General features: G+C 37.4%; 2 protein-coding genes across 4 annotated transcripts in view; one reads left to right on the top strand and one right to left on the bottom strand.

Moving 5' to 3' along the window:
• Nucleotides 1-21,653, bottom strand: part of MED12L (mediator complex subunit 12L) — a 312,438-nt gene that overhangs the window by 67,179 nt on the left and 223,606 nt on the right. Inside the window, exons 17-21 of the mRNA XM_054585210.1 lie at nt 13,540-13,687; nt 8,658-8,776; nt 7,857-8,000; nt 6,605-6,768; nt 3,746-3,877 (exon numbers count right to left, since the gene is read on the bottom strand). Coding sequence (XP_054441185.1) covers nt 3,746-3,877; nt 6,605-6,768; nt 7,857-8,000; nt 8,658-8,776; nt 13,540-13,687 — 707 coding nt within the window. The remainder of the gene's footprint in view (nt 1-3,745; nt 3,878-6,604; nt 6,769-7,856; nt 8,001-8,657; nt 8,777-13,539; nt 13,688-21,653) is intronic.
• Nucleotides 1-21,653, top strand: part of P2RY12 (purinergic receptor P2Y12) — a 32,900-nt gene that overhangs the window by 6,983 nt on the left and 4,264 nt on the right. Inside the window, exon 2 of one of the 3 annotated variants that reach the window (XM_054585213.1) lies at nt 11,135-11,213. The gene's annotated coding sequence lies outside the window, so the exon portion shown is untranslated. Of the gene's footprint in view, nt 1-11,134; nt 11,214-13,897; nt 13,940-15,862; nt 15,966-21,653 lie in introns of those variants that run through there. The other 2 variants (XM_054585214.1, XM_054585215.1) reach the window with 2 other exon arrangements.

The following is a 21,653-nucleotide window of genomic DNA, read 5'->3' as shown; positions in this document are numbered from 1 at the left end:
ATGCCACTTCTAAAATTTCATCGTGTTCTGTTTTGTAGCAGTATTAACAGATTTTTATGAGGCTGATCTATCATATGAAAACAGAGCATGTTTCAGTGAGTTACATCCGAATACAACATAGAATATTAGAAGTACAAAGGGAATTAAAGTATCTGATCCATTCTGGCTCTGCAGATGAGGCTGAGGGATAATTTGATTTCAAAGCTCAGGTTCCATACACAGTCAGGTATTATTGCCTACTAGCTGTGGACAGTAAGTTCATAAGCAGCATTCGGCTTTATTCAAGAGCTCTTTTATGCAGCACAAAGTCTTTTTCTTTTGGATTCAGTTTTTGGCAGCAAATTTATTTGTGAAGAAGGTGACATAAGGCTTCCCCCACCCCAGTCTCGTGCACCTACATAAATAGTAGACAAGTATGAATTCCTTAAAAGTAAAAAAGTATATAAATAAGACTCTTTACCCTCAAATGTTGCCATTGCCAACTGCTTTAAGGAAACAGAGATTGCTCAGTTTGTTGTTCACTGAAATGTGGCTTCAAACCTCCTCCTTCAGAATCCTCTAGGTTGTTCGTTAAAAATAAAAACTCCCGGGCCTTACTGTAGGTTCCCTGCATCTGTATGTTTACAAAGCTGTCCCAGATAAATCTTAAGTGCCAATAATGCTTGGGAAGCACTGGTCCAATAGAGAGGACCAAATCTACCCACTAAATGACAGTAAGTATAATCTTCCACATTTTCTTTCTTTCCAGACAGTTTACGTAAAGCACTCCTCGGTGGTCACTGAAGGATACAAATTTGCCATCTGGAGGCATTACCTGTTCAAAATAATGGACATCATGTAGTCCTCAGTGCTTTTAAAATCTTCCTTTTTTCTGTCTTAACTACTCTTGTCAACTTTCTACTCAACTTTTCTTTCATTCTCACTTAGCAATAATTCCTGATTTGTCCTCATTTTTCCATTAAGAGTGAAACAAAAGCAAACTTTGCTCTTTGCTGTTTCCCTCCCAAACACCCTGACTGTTGAATGAAACAAACTTCTGCAAATAGTAAAGCATCATCTCTATTTTAGTTGACTTCCCAGTTTATTCTAACAAGCTATTCATTCCCATCTTTAGAAACCCAGGGGATTCTGCTTTTTTTCCCCTTAATTTTCATAAGATTCAGCCCTTAATTTTCTATCATTATGAAGACTCCTCTTGAATTCTCTCCGACCTCCAACCTGGGTTCCCTAACTTTTCTGAACTCCATGGCTCATGGTGAAGGGTGATGAGTCACCCTTCATTTCGAGGCTTCCTATTTCATTTATTAGACTCTTTCCAGGTGATCATTTATGTTTTAACAGTTAGCTGCTGACTAGTTCACTCTCCAAGTCTTACGACTCCCTGTTGCGGGCATATATGGAATTAAGGAAATAACTCAGGTATTTTCCTTCTGAAATAGCATGTATCAAAAAACCTGATAGAGTAATGAAAGCAATACGCACCTGAGGGCGAAAATGACTTATGTTCAAATCTAAGTTTCCTCATCTATTGAATTACGATGAGAAACAATCATTTATTTTTAGGAAAAAACTATTTCTACTACCTGGGGTTTTTGGGAGGAATAAAGGTCTTAATGGAAATAACCCAGTGCCATCCTTGGCACAGGCAGCTGCTCAATCAGAAGCAGATGTGAATATGCTGCATGCCCCCCAACAGATGGGGGGGTGCACAGATCCAACTATTAAATCTGGTTTAATAGTACACTAACAGCAATCTCCCTGCATATCTAGCTTTTGTTTGACTGCATTTCTCAATTCCAAACAGCAAATAATATCTGATTTCCATGTTTCTTGAGACGGCTGCACTTTTCTTCCGCTTCTTTTTTTTTTTTTATCCTCACTCAAGAATATTTTTGATTTTAGGGAGAGAGGAAGGGAGGGAGCAAGGGGTGGAGGGAGAGAGAGAGAGACAGACATCAATTTAAGAGAGAAACACTGAGCGGTTGCTTCCCATACGCACCCCCCACCCCACCTGGGGACCGAGCCTGCAAACTTTCGGTGTACAGGGTGGCATCCCAAACAACTGGGCCGCACGGCCAGGGCAGCTCTTCCACTTCTTCAATCAAGAAACCTTTAGACAGTGTCACACCCTGTGATGCTCCACTGTGCTGATCCTAAGGAGCCCCTCAGTTCACTGTGGGTTTCTTAAATCTCCACACAGACAGTGTGAAAGGCTTAAGTTAACTTATTTACTACACTTGTACTACCCTACAGGAGCATTAGGGGTCAGAGAGGATCTTCGGGCTCTTCGGAAGTTCGCTAGCGAAAACAGAGCTGGTCCATAAACCAAGGCATGTATGAGAAAGCTCTCTAAAAACTGTAAGCTGAAACTGAAAGCTCTCTGTAAAGAAACAGTCCAACACAGGGTATTACTACTATTATACCAGCTCTGTGGAAAGATGTTTCCTAAGAGTCACTTGAACTTTCTGTAAGGGATTATTTTGAAACCATTAAAAACATCACCATATTTATGTATATATCTTTTATCTACGAGATATTTTTTGTTTTTGAGTGCCTACTATGAGCAGACACTCCCCCAGGTCCTGGGATACAGCAGTAAAAAAAAACAAAAACGGAGGAAGTTTCTGTTTTCGTTTCTCATTCTAGGAATGGGATAGATTATAAATAAACATATAATGTACTGGGGTTAGTAAGTGCTAAGGTTCAAAGAATGACAGAGAGGAGGGCCAGGGCAGTCAGGGAGGGAGAGCCGGCAATGCAAGGTAGGAGCGAGCATGCAAGTAACTAGGGGAAAACTCAACAAGAGAGGCAACAGCAAGTGCAAAAGCCCCAAGGTGGGTGCTCGCAGTGTCTGAAGACCAGGAGGAGGTACATGGAGTGAGAACAGAACAGAGGAGAAGACACAGAAGAGAATATCAGACCCAGTAGATCTTAAAGGCTACTTAAGCACTTCAGGGGTTTTTATTCTGAGCAGATAAGAAGACATTAGTAAGCTTTATTATTCTTGTTTTAAAAGGTGACATTAGTAGGTATGTTGATCACTTGCTCAAGAGAGTCAAGGAGCCAGGCAGTGAAAACAGTGAGGAGAACTCTGCAATGGTCTAACCAAGGGAAGTCCACAGTGGTGTGACAGAGCAACGAAGGCTGGTCAGATTCCACACGTACCTGGAGGGCAGAGCTCACAGGATTTACAAACAAACAGGACGCAAGATATGAGGGGCAAAGAAAACCGATGTGACTGATTATGCTTTCCTTACTTCCTTCTAGACTCTAAATTTAGTTTGCCAGCTATTACTGTTTCCTGAAATTAATAATCCAAATTTCTGTGAAATAACATTAGATTCGTATGTATTTTCCAGCACTTGTCTAGCTGCGGGGGTAGCAAGTGCTAAAATGCAGAGAATGAAAGGGAGTCAGGGATGCTGTTTGAAACAGGATGGTAAAGGAAGCAGGGAAGCAAACAAGTGAGAAAATAAGTGCAAAGGGGAAACAATATTCCAACTCAGGTAATAGCAACTGCAAAATATAGATTATTTTCTCTCAAGTTTATCTCAAAATTGCAATCACAGTTAAACATGCATTTGTAATAAGAAGTTAGAGCTACAATGAAAGGAAACTCAATATGAATTCTGGCAGATATAATTATGATTAACTTTCATTATTAAAAAGGATGACAAAATTGGTTGAGTCACTAACAAATAAAGGCATAATCCTATGTCTATTCCATTGATTTTCTTCTACCCACCTGAAGAGGTCTCCAAATTTACTTCTGAGGTGGCTACATGACACGTAGAGATCATAGAGGTAGGCTAAGATGCATCTTTCAGGGGAAGAACACTCTGAGGGGTTCACAACATGCTTCACCACACCACACAGCCTGTGAGAAAACATGTGAGGAAATGATATGCACATCTGTCTAACATATGTGTTCATTTGGATCTTTTAGAATGAGAACATGTCAATGTATTACTTGGGTAAGAAGAGATATCGGATTGTTGACACTAATCATTATAGCAATAGTAAATAATTGAGGAAAATGTCAGTTTATTATGATATTGAAATACGAGGTATTTTTTTTAAAAACTTCAAAAATGTCATTAACAACAAGAAACAACAGAAATTCCTCTATACAGGAGGTATATATGGATGAATCCATCAATTAAGTTGCTATGATTAGAACACAAAAGGATCTCACTTCAGTAAAAAGATTCATAAATTGGGTGAATTTTCAAAGATCCTGAAACCTACTTCGTTGTTAAGGACCAATTCTTAAATAAATATGGGAAACCCATTTTTAAAACCACGAGCTGGTTCTTACATAAACCTGATAAATTCATGGTTTGAGGTCACATTTCCCTTGCTTACCCAAACTAGAAAAAATTTAGCTTATCTTATATAAGAATTTAAACCACACCCCTTCTTTAGTGATATTCTTTCAGTTCAAAAGTACACATTACTATTGCAACTTGTGCCATTTTCCCCAATTCATAACCATGGTCTCTTTGGCTATAATTAATACAACACAGAAGTAAACAAAAGTGGTCCACTGACCTATTTGTGAATCTGAAATTTGAGTCCACTACCACCTTGTATTTTGTCATAGGGTTCAGCCTGCAATAGTGTTATAGGTGACTCAGATGATTAAAGCTAAAATAGGCTTTAAAAATCATCTGGTTGATCTTCATCATTTTACAAAGAAGGTTCTAAAGCTCAGAAAGTTAAAGTAACCTGCCCACAGGCAGATTCAAAAGGAGAGCTTAGGTCTCCACACCCCCAGGCCAGAGCTCACCCCACTACTCAGTGGCCTCGGTGAAGCCAGGGGAGCCTAGGTGTCAAAGCCAAGAAGGAATCACAAATTCCAGAGATGAACTGAGCAAAGTATGTGAGGAAATGGCAACGCAGCATCCCAAACCCTATGAAATGACATCAGCAGAGGAGGCCACCAGGCAGCTGATTAAAGCTATCAATTACATCAAAAGTGTTACACAATTATGAAAAATAGATTCATTTGGTTTTAACTATATAAACAAAAAAATTCCAGACATAACCTAAAAAGCAAAGAATTATCGTAAATAAACATTGAGAGTTTGACAGGCATCCGGAATAGAATAGTCAATGTTTTCTCAATTTTTTTCATTTGCTATAGGTAAGAAAAACATTTCACACTGAGATCCAGTATATTCATTTGAATAAGTACAGAAAAACAAAATAATATGTTGAAATTAAATACTTACCCTTACTACGTATAAGGTAAAAATAAAGTTAATATTAAATGATTTTATGAATATTTACAAAACAAGTTTAAAATGTCAAAAGATAATGAAATAAATTTCAAAATAAAAACAAAAAGTACTTGCCAAAACTTATTATATTCATTTTATGACCAATTAATACATTCTGTGCCGTTTAAAAAGTATAGCATAAATGAAATAGCATGAATGAGCACTTAGTCCAAGGACGGTTAGCAGTCCGGGAGATTTAGTTATGTGAGGCTGGGTCTAACGCTTCACCACGCACTCCCTTTAACAAGCCCGAGTTTCAGTTTCTTGACTTGTAAAATGGTATTGATTATTCAACCTTACAGGGCAGTTAAATGTTATTAAACAGTCCTCTATTTCCTGAATTTTAACATAACTAATTTTCTCACATTTAAAACTATCTGAGATATTTCAGATTTACTTAATAATCTATGTGTACGATTAATGTCATAGCATTTCCTTGTCCCCCAAAAAGGTGCTGTTAAATGGATGTCACTCTAGAATAGAGAATAAATTGATTACACATACTAGTTTATAAAAAAGAATTATTACAGAACCAAAGAATACCATGTCTCTTTTGAGTCCAGGTGGAAAATGGAAGCAAAAGAAAAATAGCATCCCTTTTTTAAATATAAAGCCTGGGCAAAAAGAGGAAAAAAGGAGTTTAGGATGGGTTTTTCTAAGAGCTCATTATACTTCTTTGGTCCCTATAAACTCAGACTCTAATGGGGATGATAGTAGGTAATTACCTGGCTCACTAATAGTAGTAGAAATAACCTAAGCCTACAATTAACACAAACCAAAAGACTAAGAATCAATAAAGTCACTTGTTCCAGATTGTCTTATCAAAAGACAGGTTTAATTTATTAAAAAAAAATAAAATTAAAGAAATAAACTGCTAAGATAACAATGCATGCAAAGCTTATTCAGTATAGGATTCTCCGAATATAAGCTAAAATTACATGATAAACTCTATGAACAAAAAAGTTGTCATGCATATGCACCATTCAAAGTTACCCATGATGCTGGGTAGCACAGATGACAGAGTGCTATAAATAACTGGCTTATAGTCATAGAAACTAGGGGTAGGGACAAACGACAGGAAGGAATAGAGAAAGGAAAAGAGAAAGGGAAGAAGGGAATCTTACTTTATTTAAAAAAATATAGTATTTTCATGCTTATAACCCCTTTGGTACCTGTTTTCTTGCAAAATTATTCTTTAGCTTTGTTATATCTTTTTATAGAAATAAATATTAGTACTAGTTTACTCTGAAAATTACTATATTTTCATCAGAAGCTATATATTATAGAATGTGTGAAATAATGATGCTATTGTATATACCAACCCTTCAAACACCTGGGCCGTTTGGTCGGGATTCAGGATCAGACAGCTGTGGTACCGCCGGAGCACAGCCACGATGCAGACGCAGAGTCCCGTGGTATAACTTCCTGCCAGGCTGGAGGATTTCAGGAGCAATTCGGCTTCTACAACACTCAGTTCATTTAGTAGCTACAATGAGAGGAGAGACTGGATGAAAATGTAGCTGCCAAAGCAAATAAAACATTTATTTTTAAAAGCCATGCATATATTGCATTATTCTAGTAATATTTGATCTTGCCCCTTATCCTGCCCCAGGACCATATTCATATACAACTAGTCTTATAAAATACACCTCAGTGAATTAAAATGGTTTTTATTTTTAATCCTTTACTCAATTACGGAGTTTTTCTTTGTCTAGAAATCATGGTACATGCAATCAGAAAGTATCTAATACTAAAACAATTACCAAAACTTTATGGCAGCCCAAAGTTCTAGACTGAATAATTGCAGAGAACATCCTGCCTCTCACTTTTTCCCCTCCTTTTTAGTAAAACAGAAATTCTTAATAATTATTTTCATATTATTAAGAAACCTAACGCTTCCAAGAGAATAAGCAATGGAAACTAACTTCCATTTTTATTTACTAACAACATAAAATAATAAACCCAAATATACATATAAGAAATACCGTAGGAAAAATCAAATAATAAGATCTTACTTTTTTGCTCAATGTAAAATATACTCTATTATAAATAGCAAATAAGCTTTCGCCTTTCCCTAAACAAAGTAACAAGACAAAAAAAAAGAAAAAGAAATACCCTCAAGCTCTGACTGGTATGGCTCAGTGAGTTGGGTTGAGTTGGGTGTGATCCCACAAACCAAAAGGTCACCAGTATAATTCCTGGTCAGGGCACATGCCCGGGTTGTAGGGCCAGGCCCCTGGTTGGGGGTGTGTGAGAAGCAACGGATAGGTGTTTCTCTCGCACAGGAATGTTTCTCTCCCTTTTTCTCCCTCCCTTTCTCTCTCTAAAAATAGATAAGATCTTTAAAAATACCCTCAAAACACTCACATTTTAAAATGACTATTATATATTTTAGCACAGTATTATAATTATTTAATTGAAAACTGGTAACAGCTGCAATGAAAATGCTATTTGGATACTGTTGATTCAGAATGTCTCAATTGTTCAAAAATACACTGAATGTCTCATTTTAAATTGTATGATGCCTGGTAGGTTTGTTTTCCTAAAATGAGAGAAACAGTGTCTCTTTGACACCTGTATTGCGAAGTCAATTAGTCCGTTGATGTTCAGGGCTGGCTCCATGAGGTCAAAGATGAGCTGAATGTGGTGAGCCAAAGGGAGGTGATAAGACGTCCCTGACGCAAAGCTTGTGATTTGTTCCAGCACGTTGTTAGAGATCTGTGCAAAAAAAAAGTGAAACTAATTTTAAGGCCAATATTCCAAGTATTTTTTTTTATTTATTAAATTCCTTTAATTTTTTTAAGAATAAATCTGAATTTATATGTGATTCTATTTAGAAGAATGTTAAAATATTTCTACAGAAACCAAGCTCATGTATAAATTGACTTCTATACTACAACTATAATGTGAAGAAATAAACCATGTTGCATTATGATTTAGACCTAACTATCCTAAAGGCAGAACTATAAGTATTAATTAATTTCCAGATAATATCTATTTGAATATCAATGGACTTGTAAATTAAAACATTTTCTTCTCAATTGTATAATATATTATTTGTCATCAACAGATTTCTCTCTTATTAAGAGCAATGTAGGGCCATAATGTACTAAAGTAAGTACTGCATTAGGAATGCTTTACATAATGGTGATTTTTATAAGGTAAACATATTTTCATAATAAAAATTAATTCTTCTGAGGATGACAACCTGACACTTAAAACTGAACTACTCAAAAGCCTGAGATGCTCCCAAATGTTTTAAAAACCAACAAATACATATTAAAACCAACGAAGGCCTGAAATATATATTATAGGAAAGACTTTTAAGGAAATATGAATATTTCAAATATATAATAAAAAGCATTAAATGGCTACCTGAGATGTCACTTGATGCTGATCAAAATATGAAAGAAGCTGAAGTTTTGTGAACACAGTTTCCAGTGTAGGAAATGCTTCCTGTTTGTTCTTCCTGGCTTTTTGTCCTTCATCTCCAACTAAATAAACATACAGTAAATACATTAGTTTCATTTGGACAGGAGCTCTTGACTTTTTAATGTTACTGTTTTTATTGAAACATATGTACACATGAAGAAGTGTATAAACTCTATGAATTTCTAAAAAGTAAATATACTCAGGTAATGAAATTCATACAAAATCATATATCAGAACCCCAAAAAGTGCACCAGGGCCCCTCCAGTTACTCCTCCCTCCCCAGGGGACAAGATCTCAAATTCTAAGAGCTTAAACTGACATTGCCCACCTTGAAACTTTACGTGAACACAACCATACAATATATACATCAAATATCTGCCATCTTTCCCTTAACACTGTGTTTCTGAGATTAATACATCTTGTTGTGCTGATTTTAATTTTTCCTAAAAATTAGTAATTCCCACTTTGGTACAGTATTCCAATGTTTGACTATACCACCATTTATATATCTATTATGGTACCTCATTTGTAGATTTCAGCTACTATGAGAAACACTACCATGAACATTTCTAACTAACAGACTTTTGAAATAGAAAGATCTCAACAATGAAGGGGGGAAAAAAAAATCACCCAGACTCACTCTGATAAAAATAGGCAGTTTCACTGGCATCTTCTTAAGAGACTTACTGTGATATTTTCCCCAAATAGTTTAATATGTAAAAAGGAAATTTACACAATTCTCAACTTTTTTAGGGGTAGAAAAGAATGAAATTCCTCCACATTAACAGGAAAATGCTTGACTTTTTTTTTTTAATAAAATTTTATTTATTTATTTTTAGAGAGAGGGGAAGGGAGGGAGTGAGAGAAACATCACTGTGCGGTTGCTTCTCAGGCACCTCCTACTGGCGACCTGGCCTGCACCCAAGGTATGTGTCATGACTGGGAATTGAACTGGTGATCCTTTGGTTCACAGGCTGGACTTCAGTCCACTGAGCCACACCAGCCAGGACAGAAAGTGCTTCACCTAATCAATTTAGCATAAAGAAATTTGAAAAAAAAAAATTCCAGTAAAAGTGTTTATAAATTCTGCTGTCTCAGAAAGACTCTTGTTCTTCTTAAGAATTTAAAAGATAATATCCAAGAAATAATTAGATCCTGCTTTTAAACATTTCTTAATATAAGTATTTACAAAGACAAATCTGGAAATAAAAAAATGCTTCCTGTTTGTTCTTCCTGGCTTTTTGTCCTTCATCTCCAATTAAATAAAGCATTCCCTTCACTGGAATATGATCTCTTAATAAGAGCACCGGCACTCACACCTTTTTCTTCCCCTTTACCGTCTTCTGCCTGCCGCTGCCCCGTTTTTCCCTCCAGCAATCACCATATGTTGTGTCTATGGGGGTGGGGATGCGGTGGGGGTGGGGGGGTATATCTGTGTGCACGCGCACACCTAATCCCTCATATCTTATTTGGAAAAGTTTAATTTCAGAGAACAAAGGTTATTACACTCTGTTAAAGACACAAGAAACACTTCACTGAACCCAAACAGATTTTGTTAATGACAAATGTAATGGTGTTAAAAAAATAACATTAGGAGAAAGGATCCTTCTTTTCATAATAAGCAATTATAGTTTAAGCCCTCAGTGCCCTCTCTCCAAATAGAAACCCAGCCTGTTTAGTCTTCATTTCTTACAACAAACCAACCCCCATACCAGAGAGAATCCGAATGAAAAGGTGCTGAGTAACAAAGCATGAGACTGTGCTACTCTCATCAAGTAACACCAACAATAACACAAAGAATGAGAATTGGTAAGTTCATTAAACCTACTTGTGTTTTGATATATATTCCAAAAGTTACAAATTAAATGTGGAATTCTGCCTTCACTATAGCTGCTCATGCATCATAAGCATGTTTAAAATATCCAAGTTTTGCATTTTTTATTTACTAACACTGCCGATCCAAGGCTGAAAGCTCACATCAACAGTGTTGGTTACAGAGTGCTTTAAAACTGAAGTTAACATAATTATTTAGCCCTTCCTGGGTCTCAAGCGGAAACACAAACAAATATAACAGATATAAGGAAGCAGATCCATCATGAGAACTCACAAATGGATCTTGTTTGTTTGTTTATGCTAATCAACTCTATTTACTTACATAGAGATGACTTTTTAAAATCTCTATAAAAAACATACAATTGATTGTTGGCAATTTATAAAGAAAGATAAAAGATAGTGGTGGTTCTCAACGGGATACTTTATTTTAATGACATTAACTTAACAATTGTTATAATTCATGTTTCCCTCATCTGTCTTATGTTAATTTGCATTCATAGTAGATATTGTTGTTCTTTAGTTGCTTAATTTTGGTTGTCTTTTTCTTTTTAATACTCATTTGAGGATATGTTTTTATTAATTTTTAGAGAGGAAGGGAGAGAGAGAAAAAAACATCAACTGGTTGGCTCCAGTACACACCCCAACCAAGATCAAAAGTCAACTCAGGTATGTGCCGTGGCTGGGGATTGAACCCACAACCTTTTGGTGTACAGGAAGATGTGCCAACTGCCTGAGCCACCAGGCCAGGGCAAAGTTGTCCTTTTTTTAAATCCTTAAATCCCACAAGCTTTGACCTTCTAGTTTGGTAAAACTTCATTAATATTTTCAAAAGATGCACCACTGAAAACCAACAATAACTAATCATTGTAAATATAAAATGTGGTTTGCCCATCTTCAACTGGAAATGTCGTGCAAGTCTTAGATTATAAATACCCCTAGGTAAGGCCTGGTTGATGTGAGAACACTGCCAATCAATTCTTCAAAATCATTATTTTTATGTTTAGCCAGAAATCAAACACATGTGTACACAAGTTCTGTTTTGCTGTCTTACCAATCCTCATCTTTACTAACAAAAGGAGCAAATTTCCATTAATCTGAAAGACAGTTACCTAGTTTCTTCTGGGCACACTAGGTTTTAAGGAGCGACTTAAAGGTAAACTATCAGAAGACAGGTCAACTGTATCACCAAATTAAGATATTTCTGGTTGTGGAATTTTACCTAAAATGAGGGACAGAAAAAACCCCCCTCTGAAGATTCCTCTTCACAGTGGTGTTTCTATTACTGATTTCCCAAATGCAGCACACAACAATTGTGTCTTCAGTTCATGAGCGAGACTTGCCTATTTAAGAGGCTATACAAAGATAGCATAGACTACAGACTGGCATTAAAAAATTCTGTGAAGGAAGGAAGTAGACTCAACAGAAAAAGATACCACATTGCTTCCTTCCTCTTCCCATCCCTCTCAGTTTCCCAAAAACCAAAAATTCCATAGGACCTGGAAGGACTCTCTAAAATTAATTTAGATTTTCTAAAAACTCTATTACTGAACCTTTTAAATGAGATAAGTGTCCACCTCATTTTTCAAGTATACAAACAAGTAGTTTCAATAGTTTTTGCTCCCTACTTTCAGGGCATCTAAATTCAACCTTCTAAATGAGACCCATTTCCTCTTTTCTCTAAGACAGAGAAAAGAGCCAAGGAGAGATCAACAGTTTTTCTTAGAGCAGTTTTCTTTTCAAGCTCAATAATGACTGGTCAACAACAACTACAGGGTTTCATTTCCCTTCCACACCTCTCAGTTGTTCCCTCAGGCAGCTGGTACAGTACAGGGTCCTTAACTGGCAATAGGAGGAAGTTAGGGAATGTGATGCACATCACGAGGGTAACTCTTCCATTCTGTGTGAACATTCTAAGAACTAACCTGTGCTTCATGCACCCACAACATCACATTTAGAGTGAAAAGCGTTTTACCCTTGGACCTTGTTCCTGCCTGTGCCCCTCTACTGATGGAAAGAGAGCTATTTGCATTAACTGTATCTGTGCTTTCCTGCAGGGAAGATCTAGCATGGACAAGCTCTGCTAATTTATCTAGTAATTAATTCATCTCGTTAAGAGTATAAAGGGTCCTCTGTGGAGAGGTTCATAAAAGACTATTTATCTTGTACTGAGCAACAAAGCAAGGTTTCTGGAGGTGGTTTAGGCCAGGTACAGGAAGTGTGCTGTTTGCATAGGGAAAATCGAAACTTTTTTCCCCTTTTGTATTATATAAGTAATAGAGAAAGAAACACGACTGGTTGTAGTGCAATATATATAATGATACCGTATTTTAAATCACATGACTGCCTAACAACATAAACCTTGAAAAGATTAATTAGGCAAATATGGAGTGGATAATTACAAAATTTCAATTATGCCATGTGGTGACATAATATAGAGGCACAGCTTCACTGTAAAAACTATGTAAAAAGCCAGAGGAAAGAGTATTCCAAGGAAAGATGGTATTAGAGAGGAAAGACCTAATTTTCTTTTTTATTTGAAATCATTTGGTGATATGGGGGGCCACTATTACCTGCAATTATTCTTCTAAATAATGGAAGGAAAGATTTTCCATTTTCATGCAAATAGGATTGCCCAGAGCAAATTACAAGCTTGAATAAAGATTGGGAAACTCTTCCAAAATAAGGAGTTTCCAACTTATTCTTCAATACTTCAGTTCTCATACAGTATAAAACTTGATTAAGAATTTTTTAAAAAGAGTAGAAAATAAAAACTACTACATCTATCTATAGAACAAGCTCTTTTAATACAAGGGTTACTATAAATGGAATGAAGGCCTTAAAATGTTAATATGCTTATTCATATTCCAATGTGACAGTCATTCAGGAGAGGAAACACCCCGGGGACAGTGCGGTATACAATTGTGATAAAGATTGTGCTAAGAGGGAAGACATAACACAGCTCAATGGAAGCAAATGAGTTTGGTCTCTTTACCCCCTGTCTCTGTGGTGCTCTTCTTATTTAGGATTTTCAAAATATCTTTGGTAATCTTCTTCAGCTGATGCCTGGCTTCGTCACGCTCTTTGCCTACTCCGTAGAGAAGGATTGTGCGCTGGTTACATTCATGACTTGAAGACTCATCCTGAAAAACAGAAAATGCACTTTGAAAGCCTTGTTTGCAGGAGTAGGGCCGCATGTCGTGTTCATGAAGTGCACTAACCACAGCATCTCCATGCTGGCTTGAGGTGGTGGCACCCCACCCGCCTTTCAATTCACCTCAACCTCCACTGGCAACACCCTTGTTTTTCCAGTTTGGAACTTGCTAATTTTTTAAAAAAGTGTCTACTGACCTGACGTCTTAATAGAAGCAGTTGATGTGGGCGTACCCTACAGAGTAAGTTTTGACTATTGAAAAACTTTTCATTGTTTCAAATTTAGCATGGTGTTTAATTTCACATCATATTTAGGTACTATCTACTTGTACTGTTCCTTTAAGGAAAATGTTATTTCTTAATAAGTTTGGTTTTCTATAGACAGCATCATTTAATATTTCATATTTAGAAAAAAAGATCTGCCTAGGATCCTCAAGGACTTTGATAAAAATGTTCCATTTACTTCCAACATGACTGTGTAAGATACATATGTATGGTTGTTTCCAAACAAGAAAATATATAGCACGAAGGTCTCATTTGATGTGAGGTAAATAGCTGCAAATGCAAACATGTTCTTTCTGATACTACCTTCCTCTTCTGGACCAGCTTCCCCACCCTGCCCACAGAAACAGTGAATTCAAGCACTATTTCTCCCACAAGGGCAGGAAAATTATTTAGTCAGAGCAAAACAAAAACAATGCATGGACTACTAAACACATTCCTTAGCCAAAGTTAAACAGCCCCGGATGTATTCTCTATCTAAATTTCTCTCTCAGATCTTATGCTCTTCCATTTTCTTGGGATAATTCTCAGCTCCTTCCTTCAGTCCACCTTCTTTGTTTCTACACGTTTGTCCATGGTAGCGCTCCCTTCCTCTCCCCAACAGCATCTAATCCTATGGAGCTTGGATGAGTAAAGAACATCTCCCAGGAAACACAAACTGTATCGTGGGGTCATAATTAGTAGTGGCTGCAAAAAAGAGCAAAATCCTTGAGACGTGCAGAAATGCAGTGCTTAGTTTGGAGTACTCCACACATGTATAATGCACGAAGTGGCATTATGCTTCTGCAGTCTTGAAACAAGAACCTGTTCTCTGTCTCTATCACTTTCCTCTCAGCCTCTTTTTGTCATTCTTTCTCACACACTTGAATGCAAGGCACCACCTCTCCTTGCTCTGGTTCCTTTTTTACTATATTCTATCAGAAATCTACATTTGTACACCCTGCCACTCTCTCTTGCTACCCCATCCCCAAATAATTATTGTTTCAAGTGTTCAAACTTGCCTCCTTAAAAAAAGAAGAAAAACAGCTAGGAACAAATCTCTTCTAGAAGCTGTTGTCATTTAATATATCCTCAGTATCCAAGTCTCCCCCCCAAATCCTTTAAAGACCACAGGAAAAAGTCGACATAGGGAGTGATTCCTAAACCTGGCTGCATATCTGTATGACCTGAGCTTCCTGTTAATTTCCTGCTTTTGTTTTTGTCACACAGAATTGCTGATATATTTCTCCTTTTGCCTGGTGGGATGTGCACATACAAACCTTAAAAAGGGAACAGGAGGGCACTGAGAAAACTGTTCTAAACCCAGGCAGTGCCCTAATTGCTGTGGCTCAGTGGATCAGGCGTTATCCTGCAAACTGAAAGGTCACAGGTTCAATTCCCAGCCTGGGCACATGCTTGGGTTGTGGGTCAGCTCCTAATCAGGGGTGTGCAGGTTAGGGGTGTGTGAGCCGATCAATGTTTCTTTCACACAATGATGTTTCTCTCTCTTTCTTTCTGTCCCCCCTTCCCCTCTCTCAAAATAAATGTTTCAGACCACAACCCAGGCAGGGACAGTCCTGTGCCCTGGGATTGTTTACAATTAAGGCACCTGTCATCAAATGCTTCTAAAGTAAACTTCTGCGTAAGGCATGATGGAAAGATGTTAGTAACAAAGTTTATAGAGTATCTACTTACAGCAAGACAAGGCACTAGAAGCCCTGAGAAAAATGCAAGGATGACAGTTCCTTGTTCTCAAGGAGTGCGAATTCAGTGTCACATTGTAAAAGTAGCATTTGCAGAACTAGAAGCCTAAGCAGGGATGGTGAGAGCAGGTGTCCTGGAAAGATCCATGTGGTCCTCACAGACACACGGAAGACTGGCGCTCCACATGACACCAGGGACAGCCCAGACTCGGGGGAAGAGAGAGCCCTGACTGCGCTCAAGTCCAGCTCCAGGGTCCTGGATAATGAGCCTTTCTGAGCCTCAGATTCTCCCTCTGAAACCCAGGTAATACCGCCTGCCCTGTAGGTTTTTGTGAGAATAACTGTGGCGAAGAATGTAAAATACTTAGTAGCACGGAAGACAGCATTCGCTGCTGTCCATTCCCATTCCTAGATTTCTACTTCTCTCTTGCATACACTCCACGTTCTTACTGTACCGCATTACTCAACATTTTCTAAAGATACCGGGCACTTCCCTACTTTGCTGTTTCCCCTCTTGCCACCTAAAGTACTCTCAGCAGCCTCAGTTTCTTTTTACTTTCATTTCTGCATTTTTTATTTTATTTTTACTTAATTCTTTTATTGTTCAGATACATTTGTCTCCCTTCCCCCCCCCCCCACCACTTTCCCCTGCCCCACCCATCCCCACCTCCCACCTTCAATCCTTCCCCACTTTGGTTTGTCCCTGGGTCCTTTACGTGTGTTTCTGGAGTTGACACTTCCCCTTCTGTTCCCATCCTCCCACCTCCGGCCTTGTTACTGTTGGCTTCTTTTTTCTTTCAATGTTGCTGGTTATATTTTTCTTGCTTGTTTGTTTTGTTGATTAGGTTCTACTTATAGGCGAGATCCTATGGTATTTGTCTTTTACCCCCTGGCTTATTTCACTTAGCGTAATGCTCTCCAGTTCTATCCATGCTGTCGCGAAGGGTAGTAGCTCTTTCTTTCTCAGCAGCCTCAGTCGCACTTGTGGGACTGCTATGAACAATTACAGCATCAGGTCCCTCACTTTAGTGAAAGCCCTCACCACAGAAGGAGCGGGGAAGGGAAGAGAATCTTTGAAGCATTTATCACAGTATTATTCACTTATTTTCTAGGTATTTGTTTAATGTCTGTCTACCACATTACACTGTCCATTTTGTGAGAGGAACCCCAGGCCTGTTTTAGTCACATTTATATTCTTAATAGGCGCTGATTAGATACTTAACATTAGTTGGTTATACAAAATAATGAATAAATAAGTGGATTAATGAAAGAATACATGACGACTAGAAACTTAAGGTAGAATAAGGATAAAAACAAAAACTAGTTTTGTAGGAAACTTACCTTGAGTGCTGACAAAACTGAAGAGAAATGAGAGGCAAAGAGAAAAAGCAGAAAAGTTGTAGAGTGTAAACTAGATCTTAGTGGTGGGAATAAAAAGCAAAATCAAGAAGTATTTGAAGGAAGTTAGGAGAGGATCACACATCTGGGTGAATGTTTACCTCACTGGATTTCAAGACATACTCACTAGACAAAATAGGTTGAAAGAAAAAAGCTGTAGGTAATAAGGGAAGGGAGCTCATGAATTCACCTTTAGGTGAGAGGAATTTGAGGGGTAGGTGCAAGTGTTTTCTAAATATTTAGTGGGTGGTTTGACGTGGAGACCAACACACAAGTGACAAATTAGGGATAAGAGCAATGTGTCACTGGGAGGGGGGCAAAACCACCAAATTCTCTTGGGGGGAAGCGAAGAGAGCTGAGACAGAGAGGAGGATAAATAAGCCAAATGATGCACACGCATTCTCCATAATCAATAAGAGCATTAGATAAGTCAGGGTCACAGAAGTCAGGGAGGGGACATTGAATAAGGCGTGTCAACAAGAGTGTCAAATACAGTGAAGAAGACACAATGACCTGTGGCCTCTCTGATGTGTTTATTTAAAAAACACACGTGAACTTCAAAAGAGAAATTTCTCTACAGTGGCGGAGCCAAAGGCAGGAAACAGAGCGTTGAAGTAAGAGTAGGCGGAGAAATACATGAAGGTGAAAGAAGTAACCCACACTGACTAGTAGTTGGGTATGAAGAACAACAGCCTGAAAGAGAAAGCTGTATTAGGTAATCAGTGGCAACCTCTTGTTTCAAAGCTATGTTCCAAATAAAGTCTCCAAAAAGGAAATCCAGATTGGAGGGCAGATAACTGATAAAAGAGAGAGAAAACAAGTCTCTTGTGTGGCTTCACTTGGAAAGAAAGACAGGCACACCTTTTTACTTAACCACAGGGTAAAAAGAAACTTGATAGGAATACAGGGAAATGTGTAGGTGGAGAAACGAGCACCATGAAGAAGCTTCTATCAGTTCACTGACCCTGATATGCTCCAGGAGCTGGGCTAGAAGCAAAGTCGTGATTTGAGAGTGAGGATGGAGTTAAAAAGATCCATTGGTCACCTCTGTATGGTGTAAAGACTGTATTTGCTTCTGATAGTTACTGTTTTTAAGAAAATCATGATAGCCATTACTACTCTTTAAAGTGGAAAGACAAAGACTTGTAAAAGCAACTCTTTTTCAATAGCCTACTACAGTGATTTTTCAGCTGGTGTGTCACAAGAATTTTTAAAATATGCAATACTTGACTATTTAGTCAGGGGCACTAACCTCTTTTCCCTTACATTGTCAAATTAGAAAATGACAGTAGCCAACACAACAGCCATCTGGTGTGAATGAATCAAAATTACACCTATTTTTTTGTTAGACTGGCAAAAAAAAAAAAAAAAAAATTTTTTTCTTTTGGTGTGCTGCAGGATTTTAGTAATTAGTTTAAGCGTGCCATGAGATGAAAAAGGTTGAAAATTGCTGGCCTATGAGATTGATTTCTGTCAATTTTCTGAAAATGTAGAAAAATATACAAATCTTCAAATAGCAATTTTTACTACGTGAGAATTAAGGCAACCTAAGAAAATAAACCTAATATTCCCAGAGGTACCAACGAGTCCTACTCTTTCAACTGGGAATTAAAATGCCCTCAAATTGCATAGCTGAAAGTAATATTAATGATTAGAGATGAGTAATGAAGAATCATCCTTTTACTTCCTGAAGGACACATTTATTTGGCAGGAGAAAAAAATCAACTGGACAATCCACAGAAGTCTGTCCGTCCCTTTCAGGCCAGCCTACTGCTGTCCTTGGGTGACAGGTTATCTCCCCTGTAAAAGGAGTTCTGAAAATTTTCTGATTACTTTCCTTCTCCAGTTACTATATTGTAAAGACTTAATTGATAAGGGACTAGGAGGAAGCATGCCCAAAACCTTGGAAGGCCATTTATACAACAAAAATTAAAACATGTCTCTTGAACCAAATATCTTTAGAATTACAGAAATTCTCAGCAAAGTATATGACTTAAGTGTCCTGAATTAGGGTTCCCGTAATATAATACATTAATGTGTTGAAAATAGTTAAAATTTTTTCCCCACGAGTCTTGTTTCATCTCTAGCCCTTAGAAACAATTCATAAACATCCTTTCAAGTTTACAATTTGCTGTAAAGGCAATTATGACTCCTCTACTTTTTTGCAGCTAATTAAACTGAAGTCTGCCCTGAGTTGTCTTCATTTCTTTCAAATAAGTGATTAGAAAAGTTGCCAAAATGTGTGTGTTCACAAAAATGTGATAATGGTGGCTAGACTATCAGAGTTATGTACTTTCCTTATTCCTTATGTTTTGATATTTCTACAGAGACTTGATAGTGGTAGAATTTTCAAATTAGTAAGTTAATGTTCTTTTTAAAGGGAAATAAGAATCCCACTCTGATTGGATAAAATAAAGCATTTCTAACTTCCCCAACAGTCTTTAATTTGCATGTTTAAATATTCAAGTGTAAACCCACTACTACTACTTTTTCTATAAAGTAGTAAAAGCCACTTTTAAAAAAACAATTTACATAAAATTTTTATTTTAGTTCATCCATTAAAATAAAGAACTCTTAAGAGAGACTTTCAAACACTATTTTTGAGCTGAATTCTTCAATATACATTATTCTGTTTAGAATAAAATAATCTCAAATAAATGCTACACCAGTAATAAGCCTTGGGCTGGGTTGGAAGAATGGGTATGTTACACGCACAGGAGGGAGGCTGTGTTAAAGTACCAAGAAAACAGCAGCTTCTTCTCATTAGTAACTCCACCTGAATTGGAGTAAATTTTTCTTTAAGTCAAGAAAATAGGAAAAATTTGATATGTATAGCAAGTCTTTGTTCTACAACAGCTCATAGTCCACAGAAGAGCAAATGAGGTCCTTATCCAATAAACTCAGTGCATCCTAGGAGCAAAATTGATGGTAAGGTGTTTAACTAGATATACTAGTTCTCTATATTCGAGCAAAGCACATGAGACAGGTGTGACAAATAATTAGATTGACAGACTTAGCACTCTTTTACTAAAAACCCCAATGCCCAAGACTCCTTACTTTAGGAAAGTGTCTTTTATCTAACCTAAATTTCTAAACTCTTCACAGGAAAAGCCAAGCTGGGTGACATAAGTAAGCACTGCCGTGACATGCGTGTGTTCAGCCAAAACATCCACGAATGTCACAATGACCCCACTTACCAACCCTGACAGCCTAAGAGCAACCTCTCCATCCTCCTGCCACAAACCGATTCCAAAGGGATGGATGGAGTCCTACCTTTTCAGGGTATGACCTCTGGGTTCAGAGTAACCTCATTCAAGTAAATATTTTCAGATAAGCAAACGACCTTTAGCAGGCTTGGCAAAATAAATAAACCAATGAAATCACTTGCATGTAAGAATTTTGGAGTATAATCTTATTTTTCTAAGTCATCTCAATCATTAAAATAACCAAATCAATCAAAGCTAGTCCTGCTCAGAACAGTTATACATACAATTACAAACTGCCTGTTGTTTTTTATTAATGAGAGGTTAAAGTGCACAACCTGCTCCACTTTTTTTGGTATGATAATATACTTTTGTAACCTGAAACAAGTCTCACTTAAAAGAGTTTAGTCACTTTCAGGGTCAAGTTACCTAAACGGGTAAATGGCAGTCATTCTCCAATAAGAAAAGACTTCCAGAGAAGGTTCACAGGTGGGTGTGGCTGTGAGTTAAAACTAGAGGAAAGAGCCAGCGCCTTTCCTTTACCCTTCAAACCCTTATTCATGGCCTGCTGGGAATTTGCAAATAGAAATTCTCAGTAAAGTATATGCCGTAAGTATCCTAAATTAGGGTTCCTGTAATATAATGCATTAATTTGTTGAAAATAGTTAAAAATTTTTTGCCACAAGTCTTGTTTCATCTCTAGCCCTTAGACACAATTCATAAATATCCTTTCAAGTTTACAATTTGCTGTAAAGGCAATTATGACTCCTCCACTTTTTGGAAGAAGTATAGCCATTCCACTCATGACATTCTTCGGCCTCAGTGTGGGGTAGGGGTCATGGAGACAGTGAGATGGTGAAGATTTAGTAGCAACTGCACAGTAGTTACAGATGCAGGCTCTGGGATCAGGCAGCATGGGTTGGAACTGTGTCTCTAATTAGTTCTCTGCTCCCTTAGTTTCCCTCATCCGGAGAATTGAAACGATATGAATATCTACTTCAGAGAGTAGCTGAGACCATAAATGAGTTAATTCACGAAAATATAAGAAATTAAACAGCGGCTATTATTATTCTGCATAGCATAAAAGTTATGTCAAAGTATGAGTTTGTGTCTCCAAGTCAACAAATAAGGCTTCTTCATCGCAATAGTCAAATCTTAGAATAAAAATACCTTAATACCTACTTTTCCAAGAGTTTAATAATCAAACGAACAACTCTTGATGACCGACAGATCAGGGTCATTAAGTAACTGAAATTTCCAAATAAAATGACTCGAATTCATAGCTTGATTTAAAATTCTTAATGTAAACAAAACTCTTTTGTCAATTTAAATCAGTGGTCCTCAAACTCCTGTGTGCACGAGTAGCACATGGAAGGCTCATCAGAATACAG

The sequence above is a fragment of the Pteronotus mesoamericanus genome, unplaced genomic scaffold (genome assembly GCF_021234165.1).
Source record: "Pteronotus mesoamericanus isolate MK-2021 breed Mesoamerican mustached bat unplaced genomic scaffold, CSHL_Meso_final contig_82, whole genome shotgun sequence".
Lineage (NCBI taxonomy): Eukaryota > Metazoa > Chordata > Mammalia > Chiroptera > Mormoopidae > Pteronotus > Pteronotus mesoamericanus.
The sequence above is the reverse complement of the archived record's forward strand: the minus strand, read 5'-3'. Positions and strand labels throughout refer to the sequence as shown.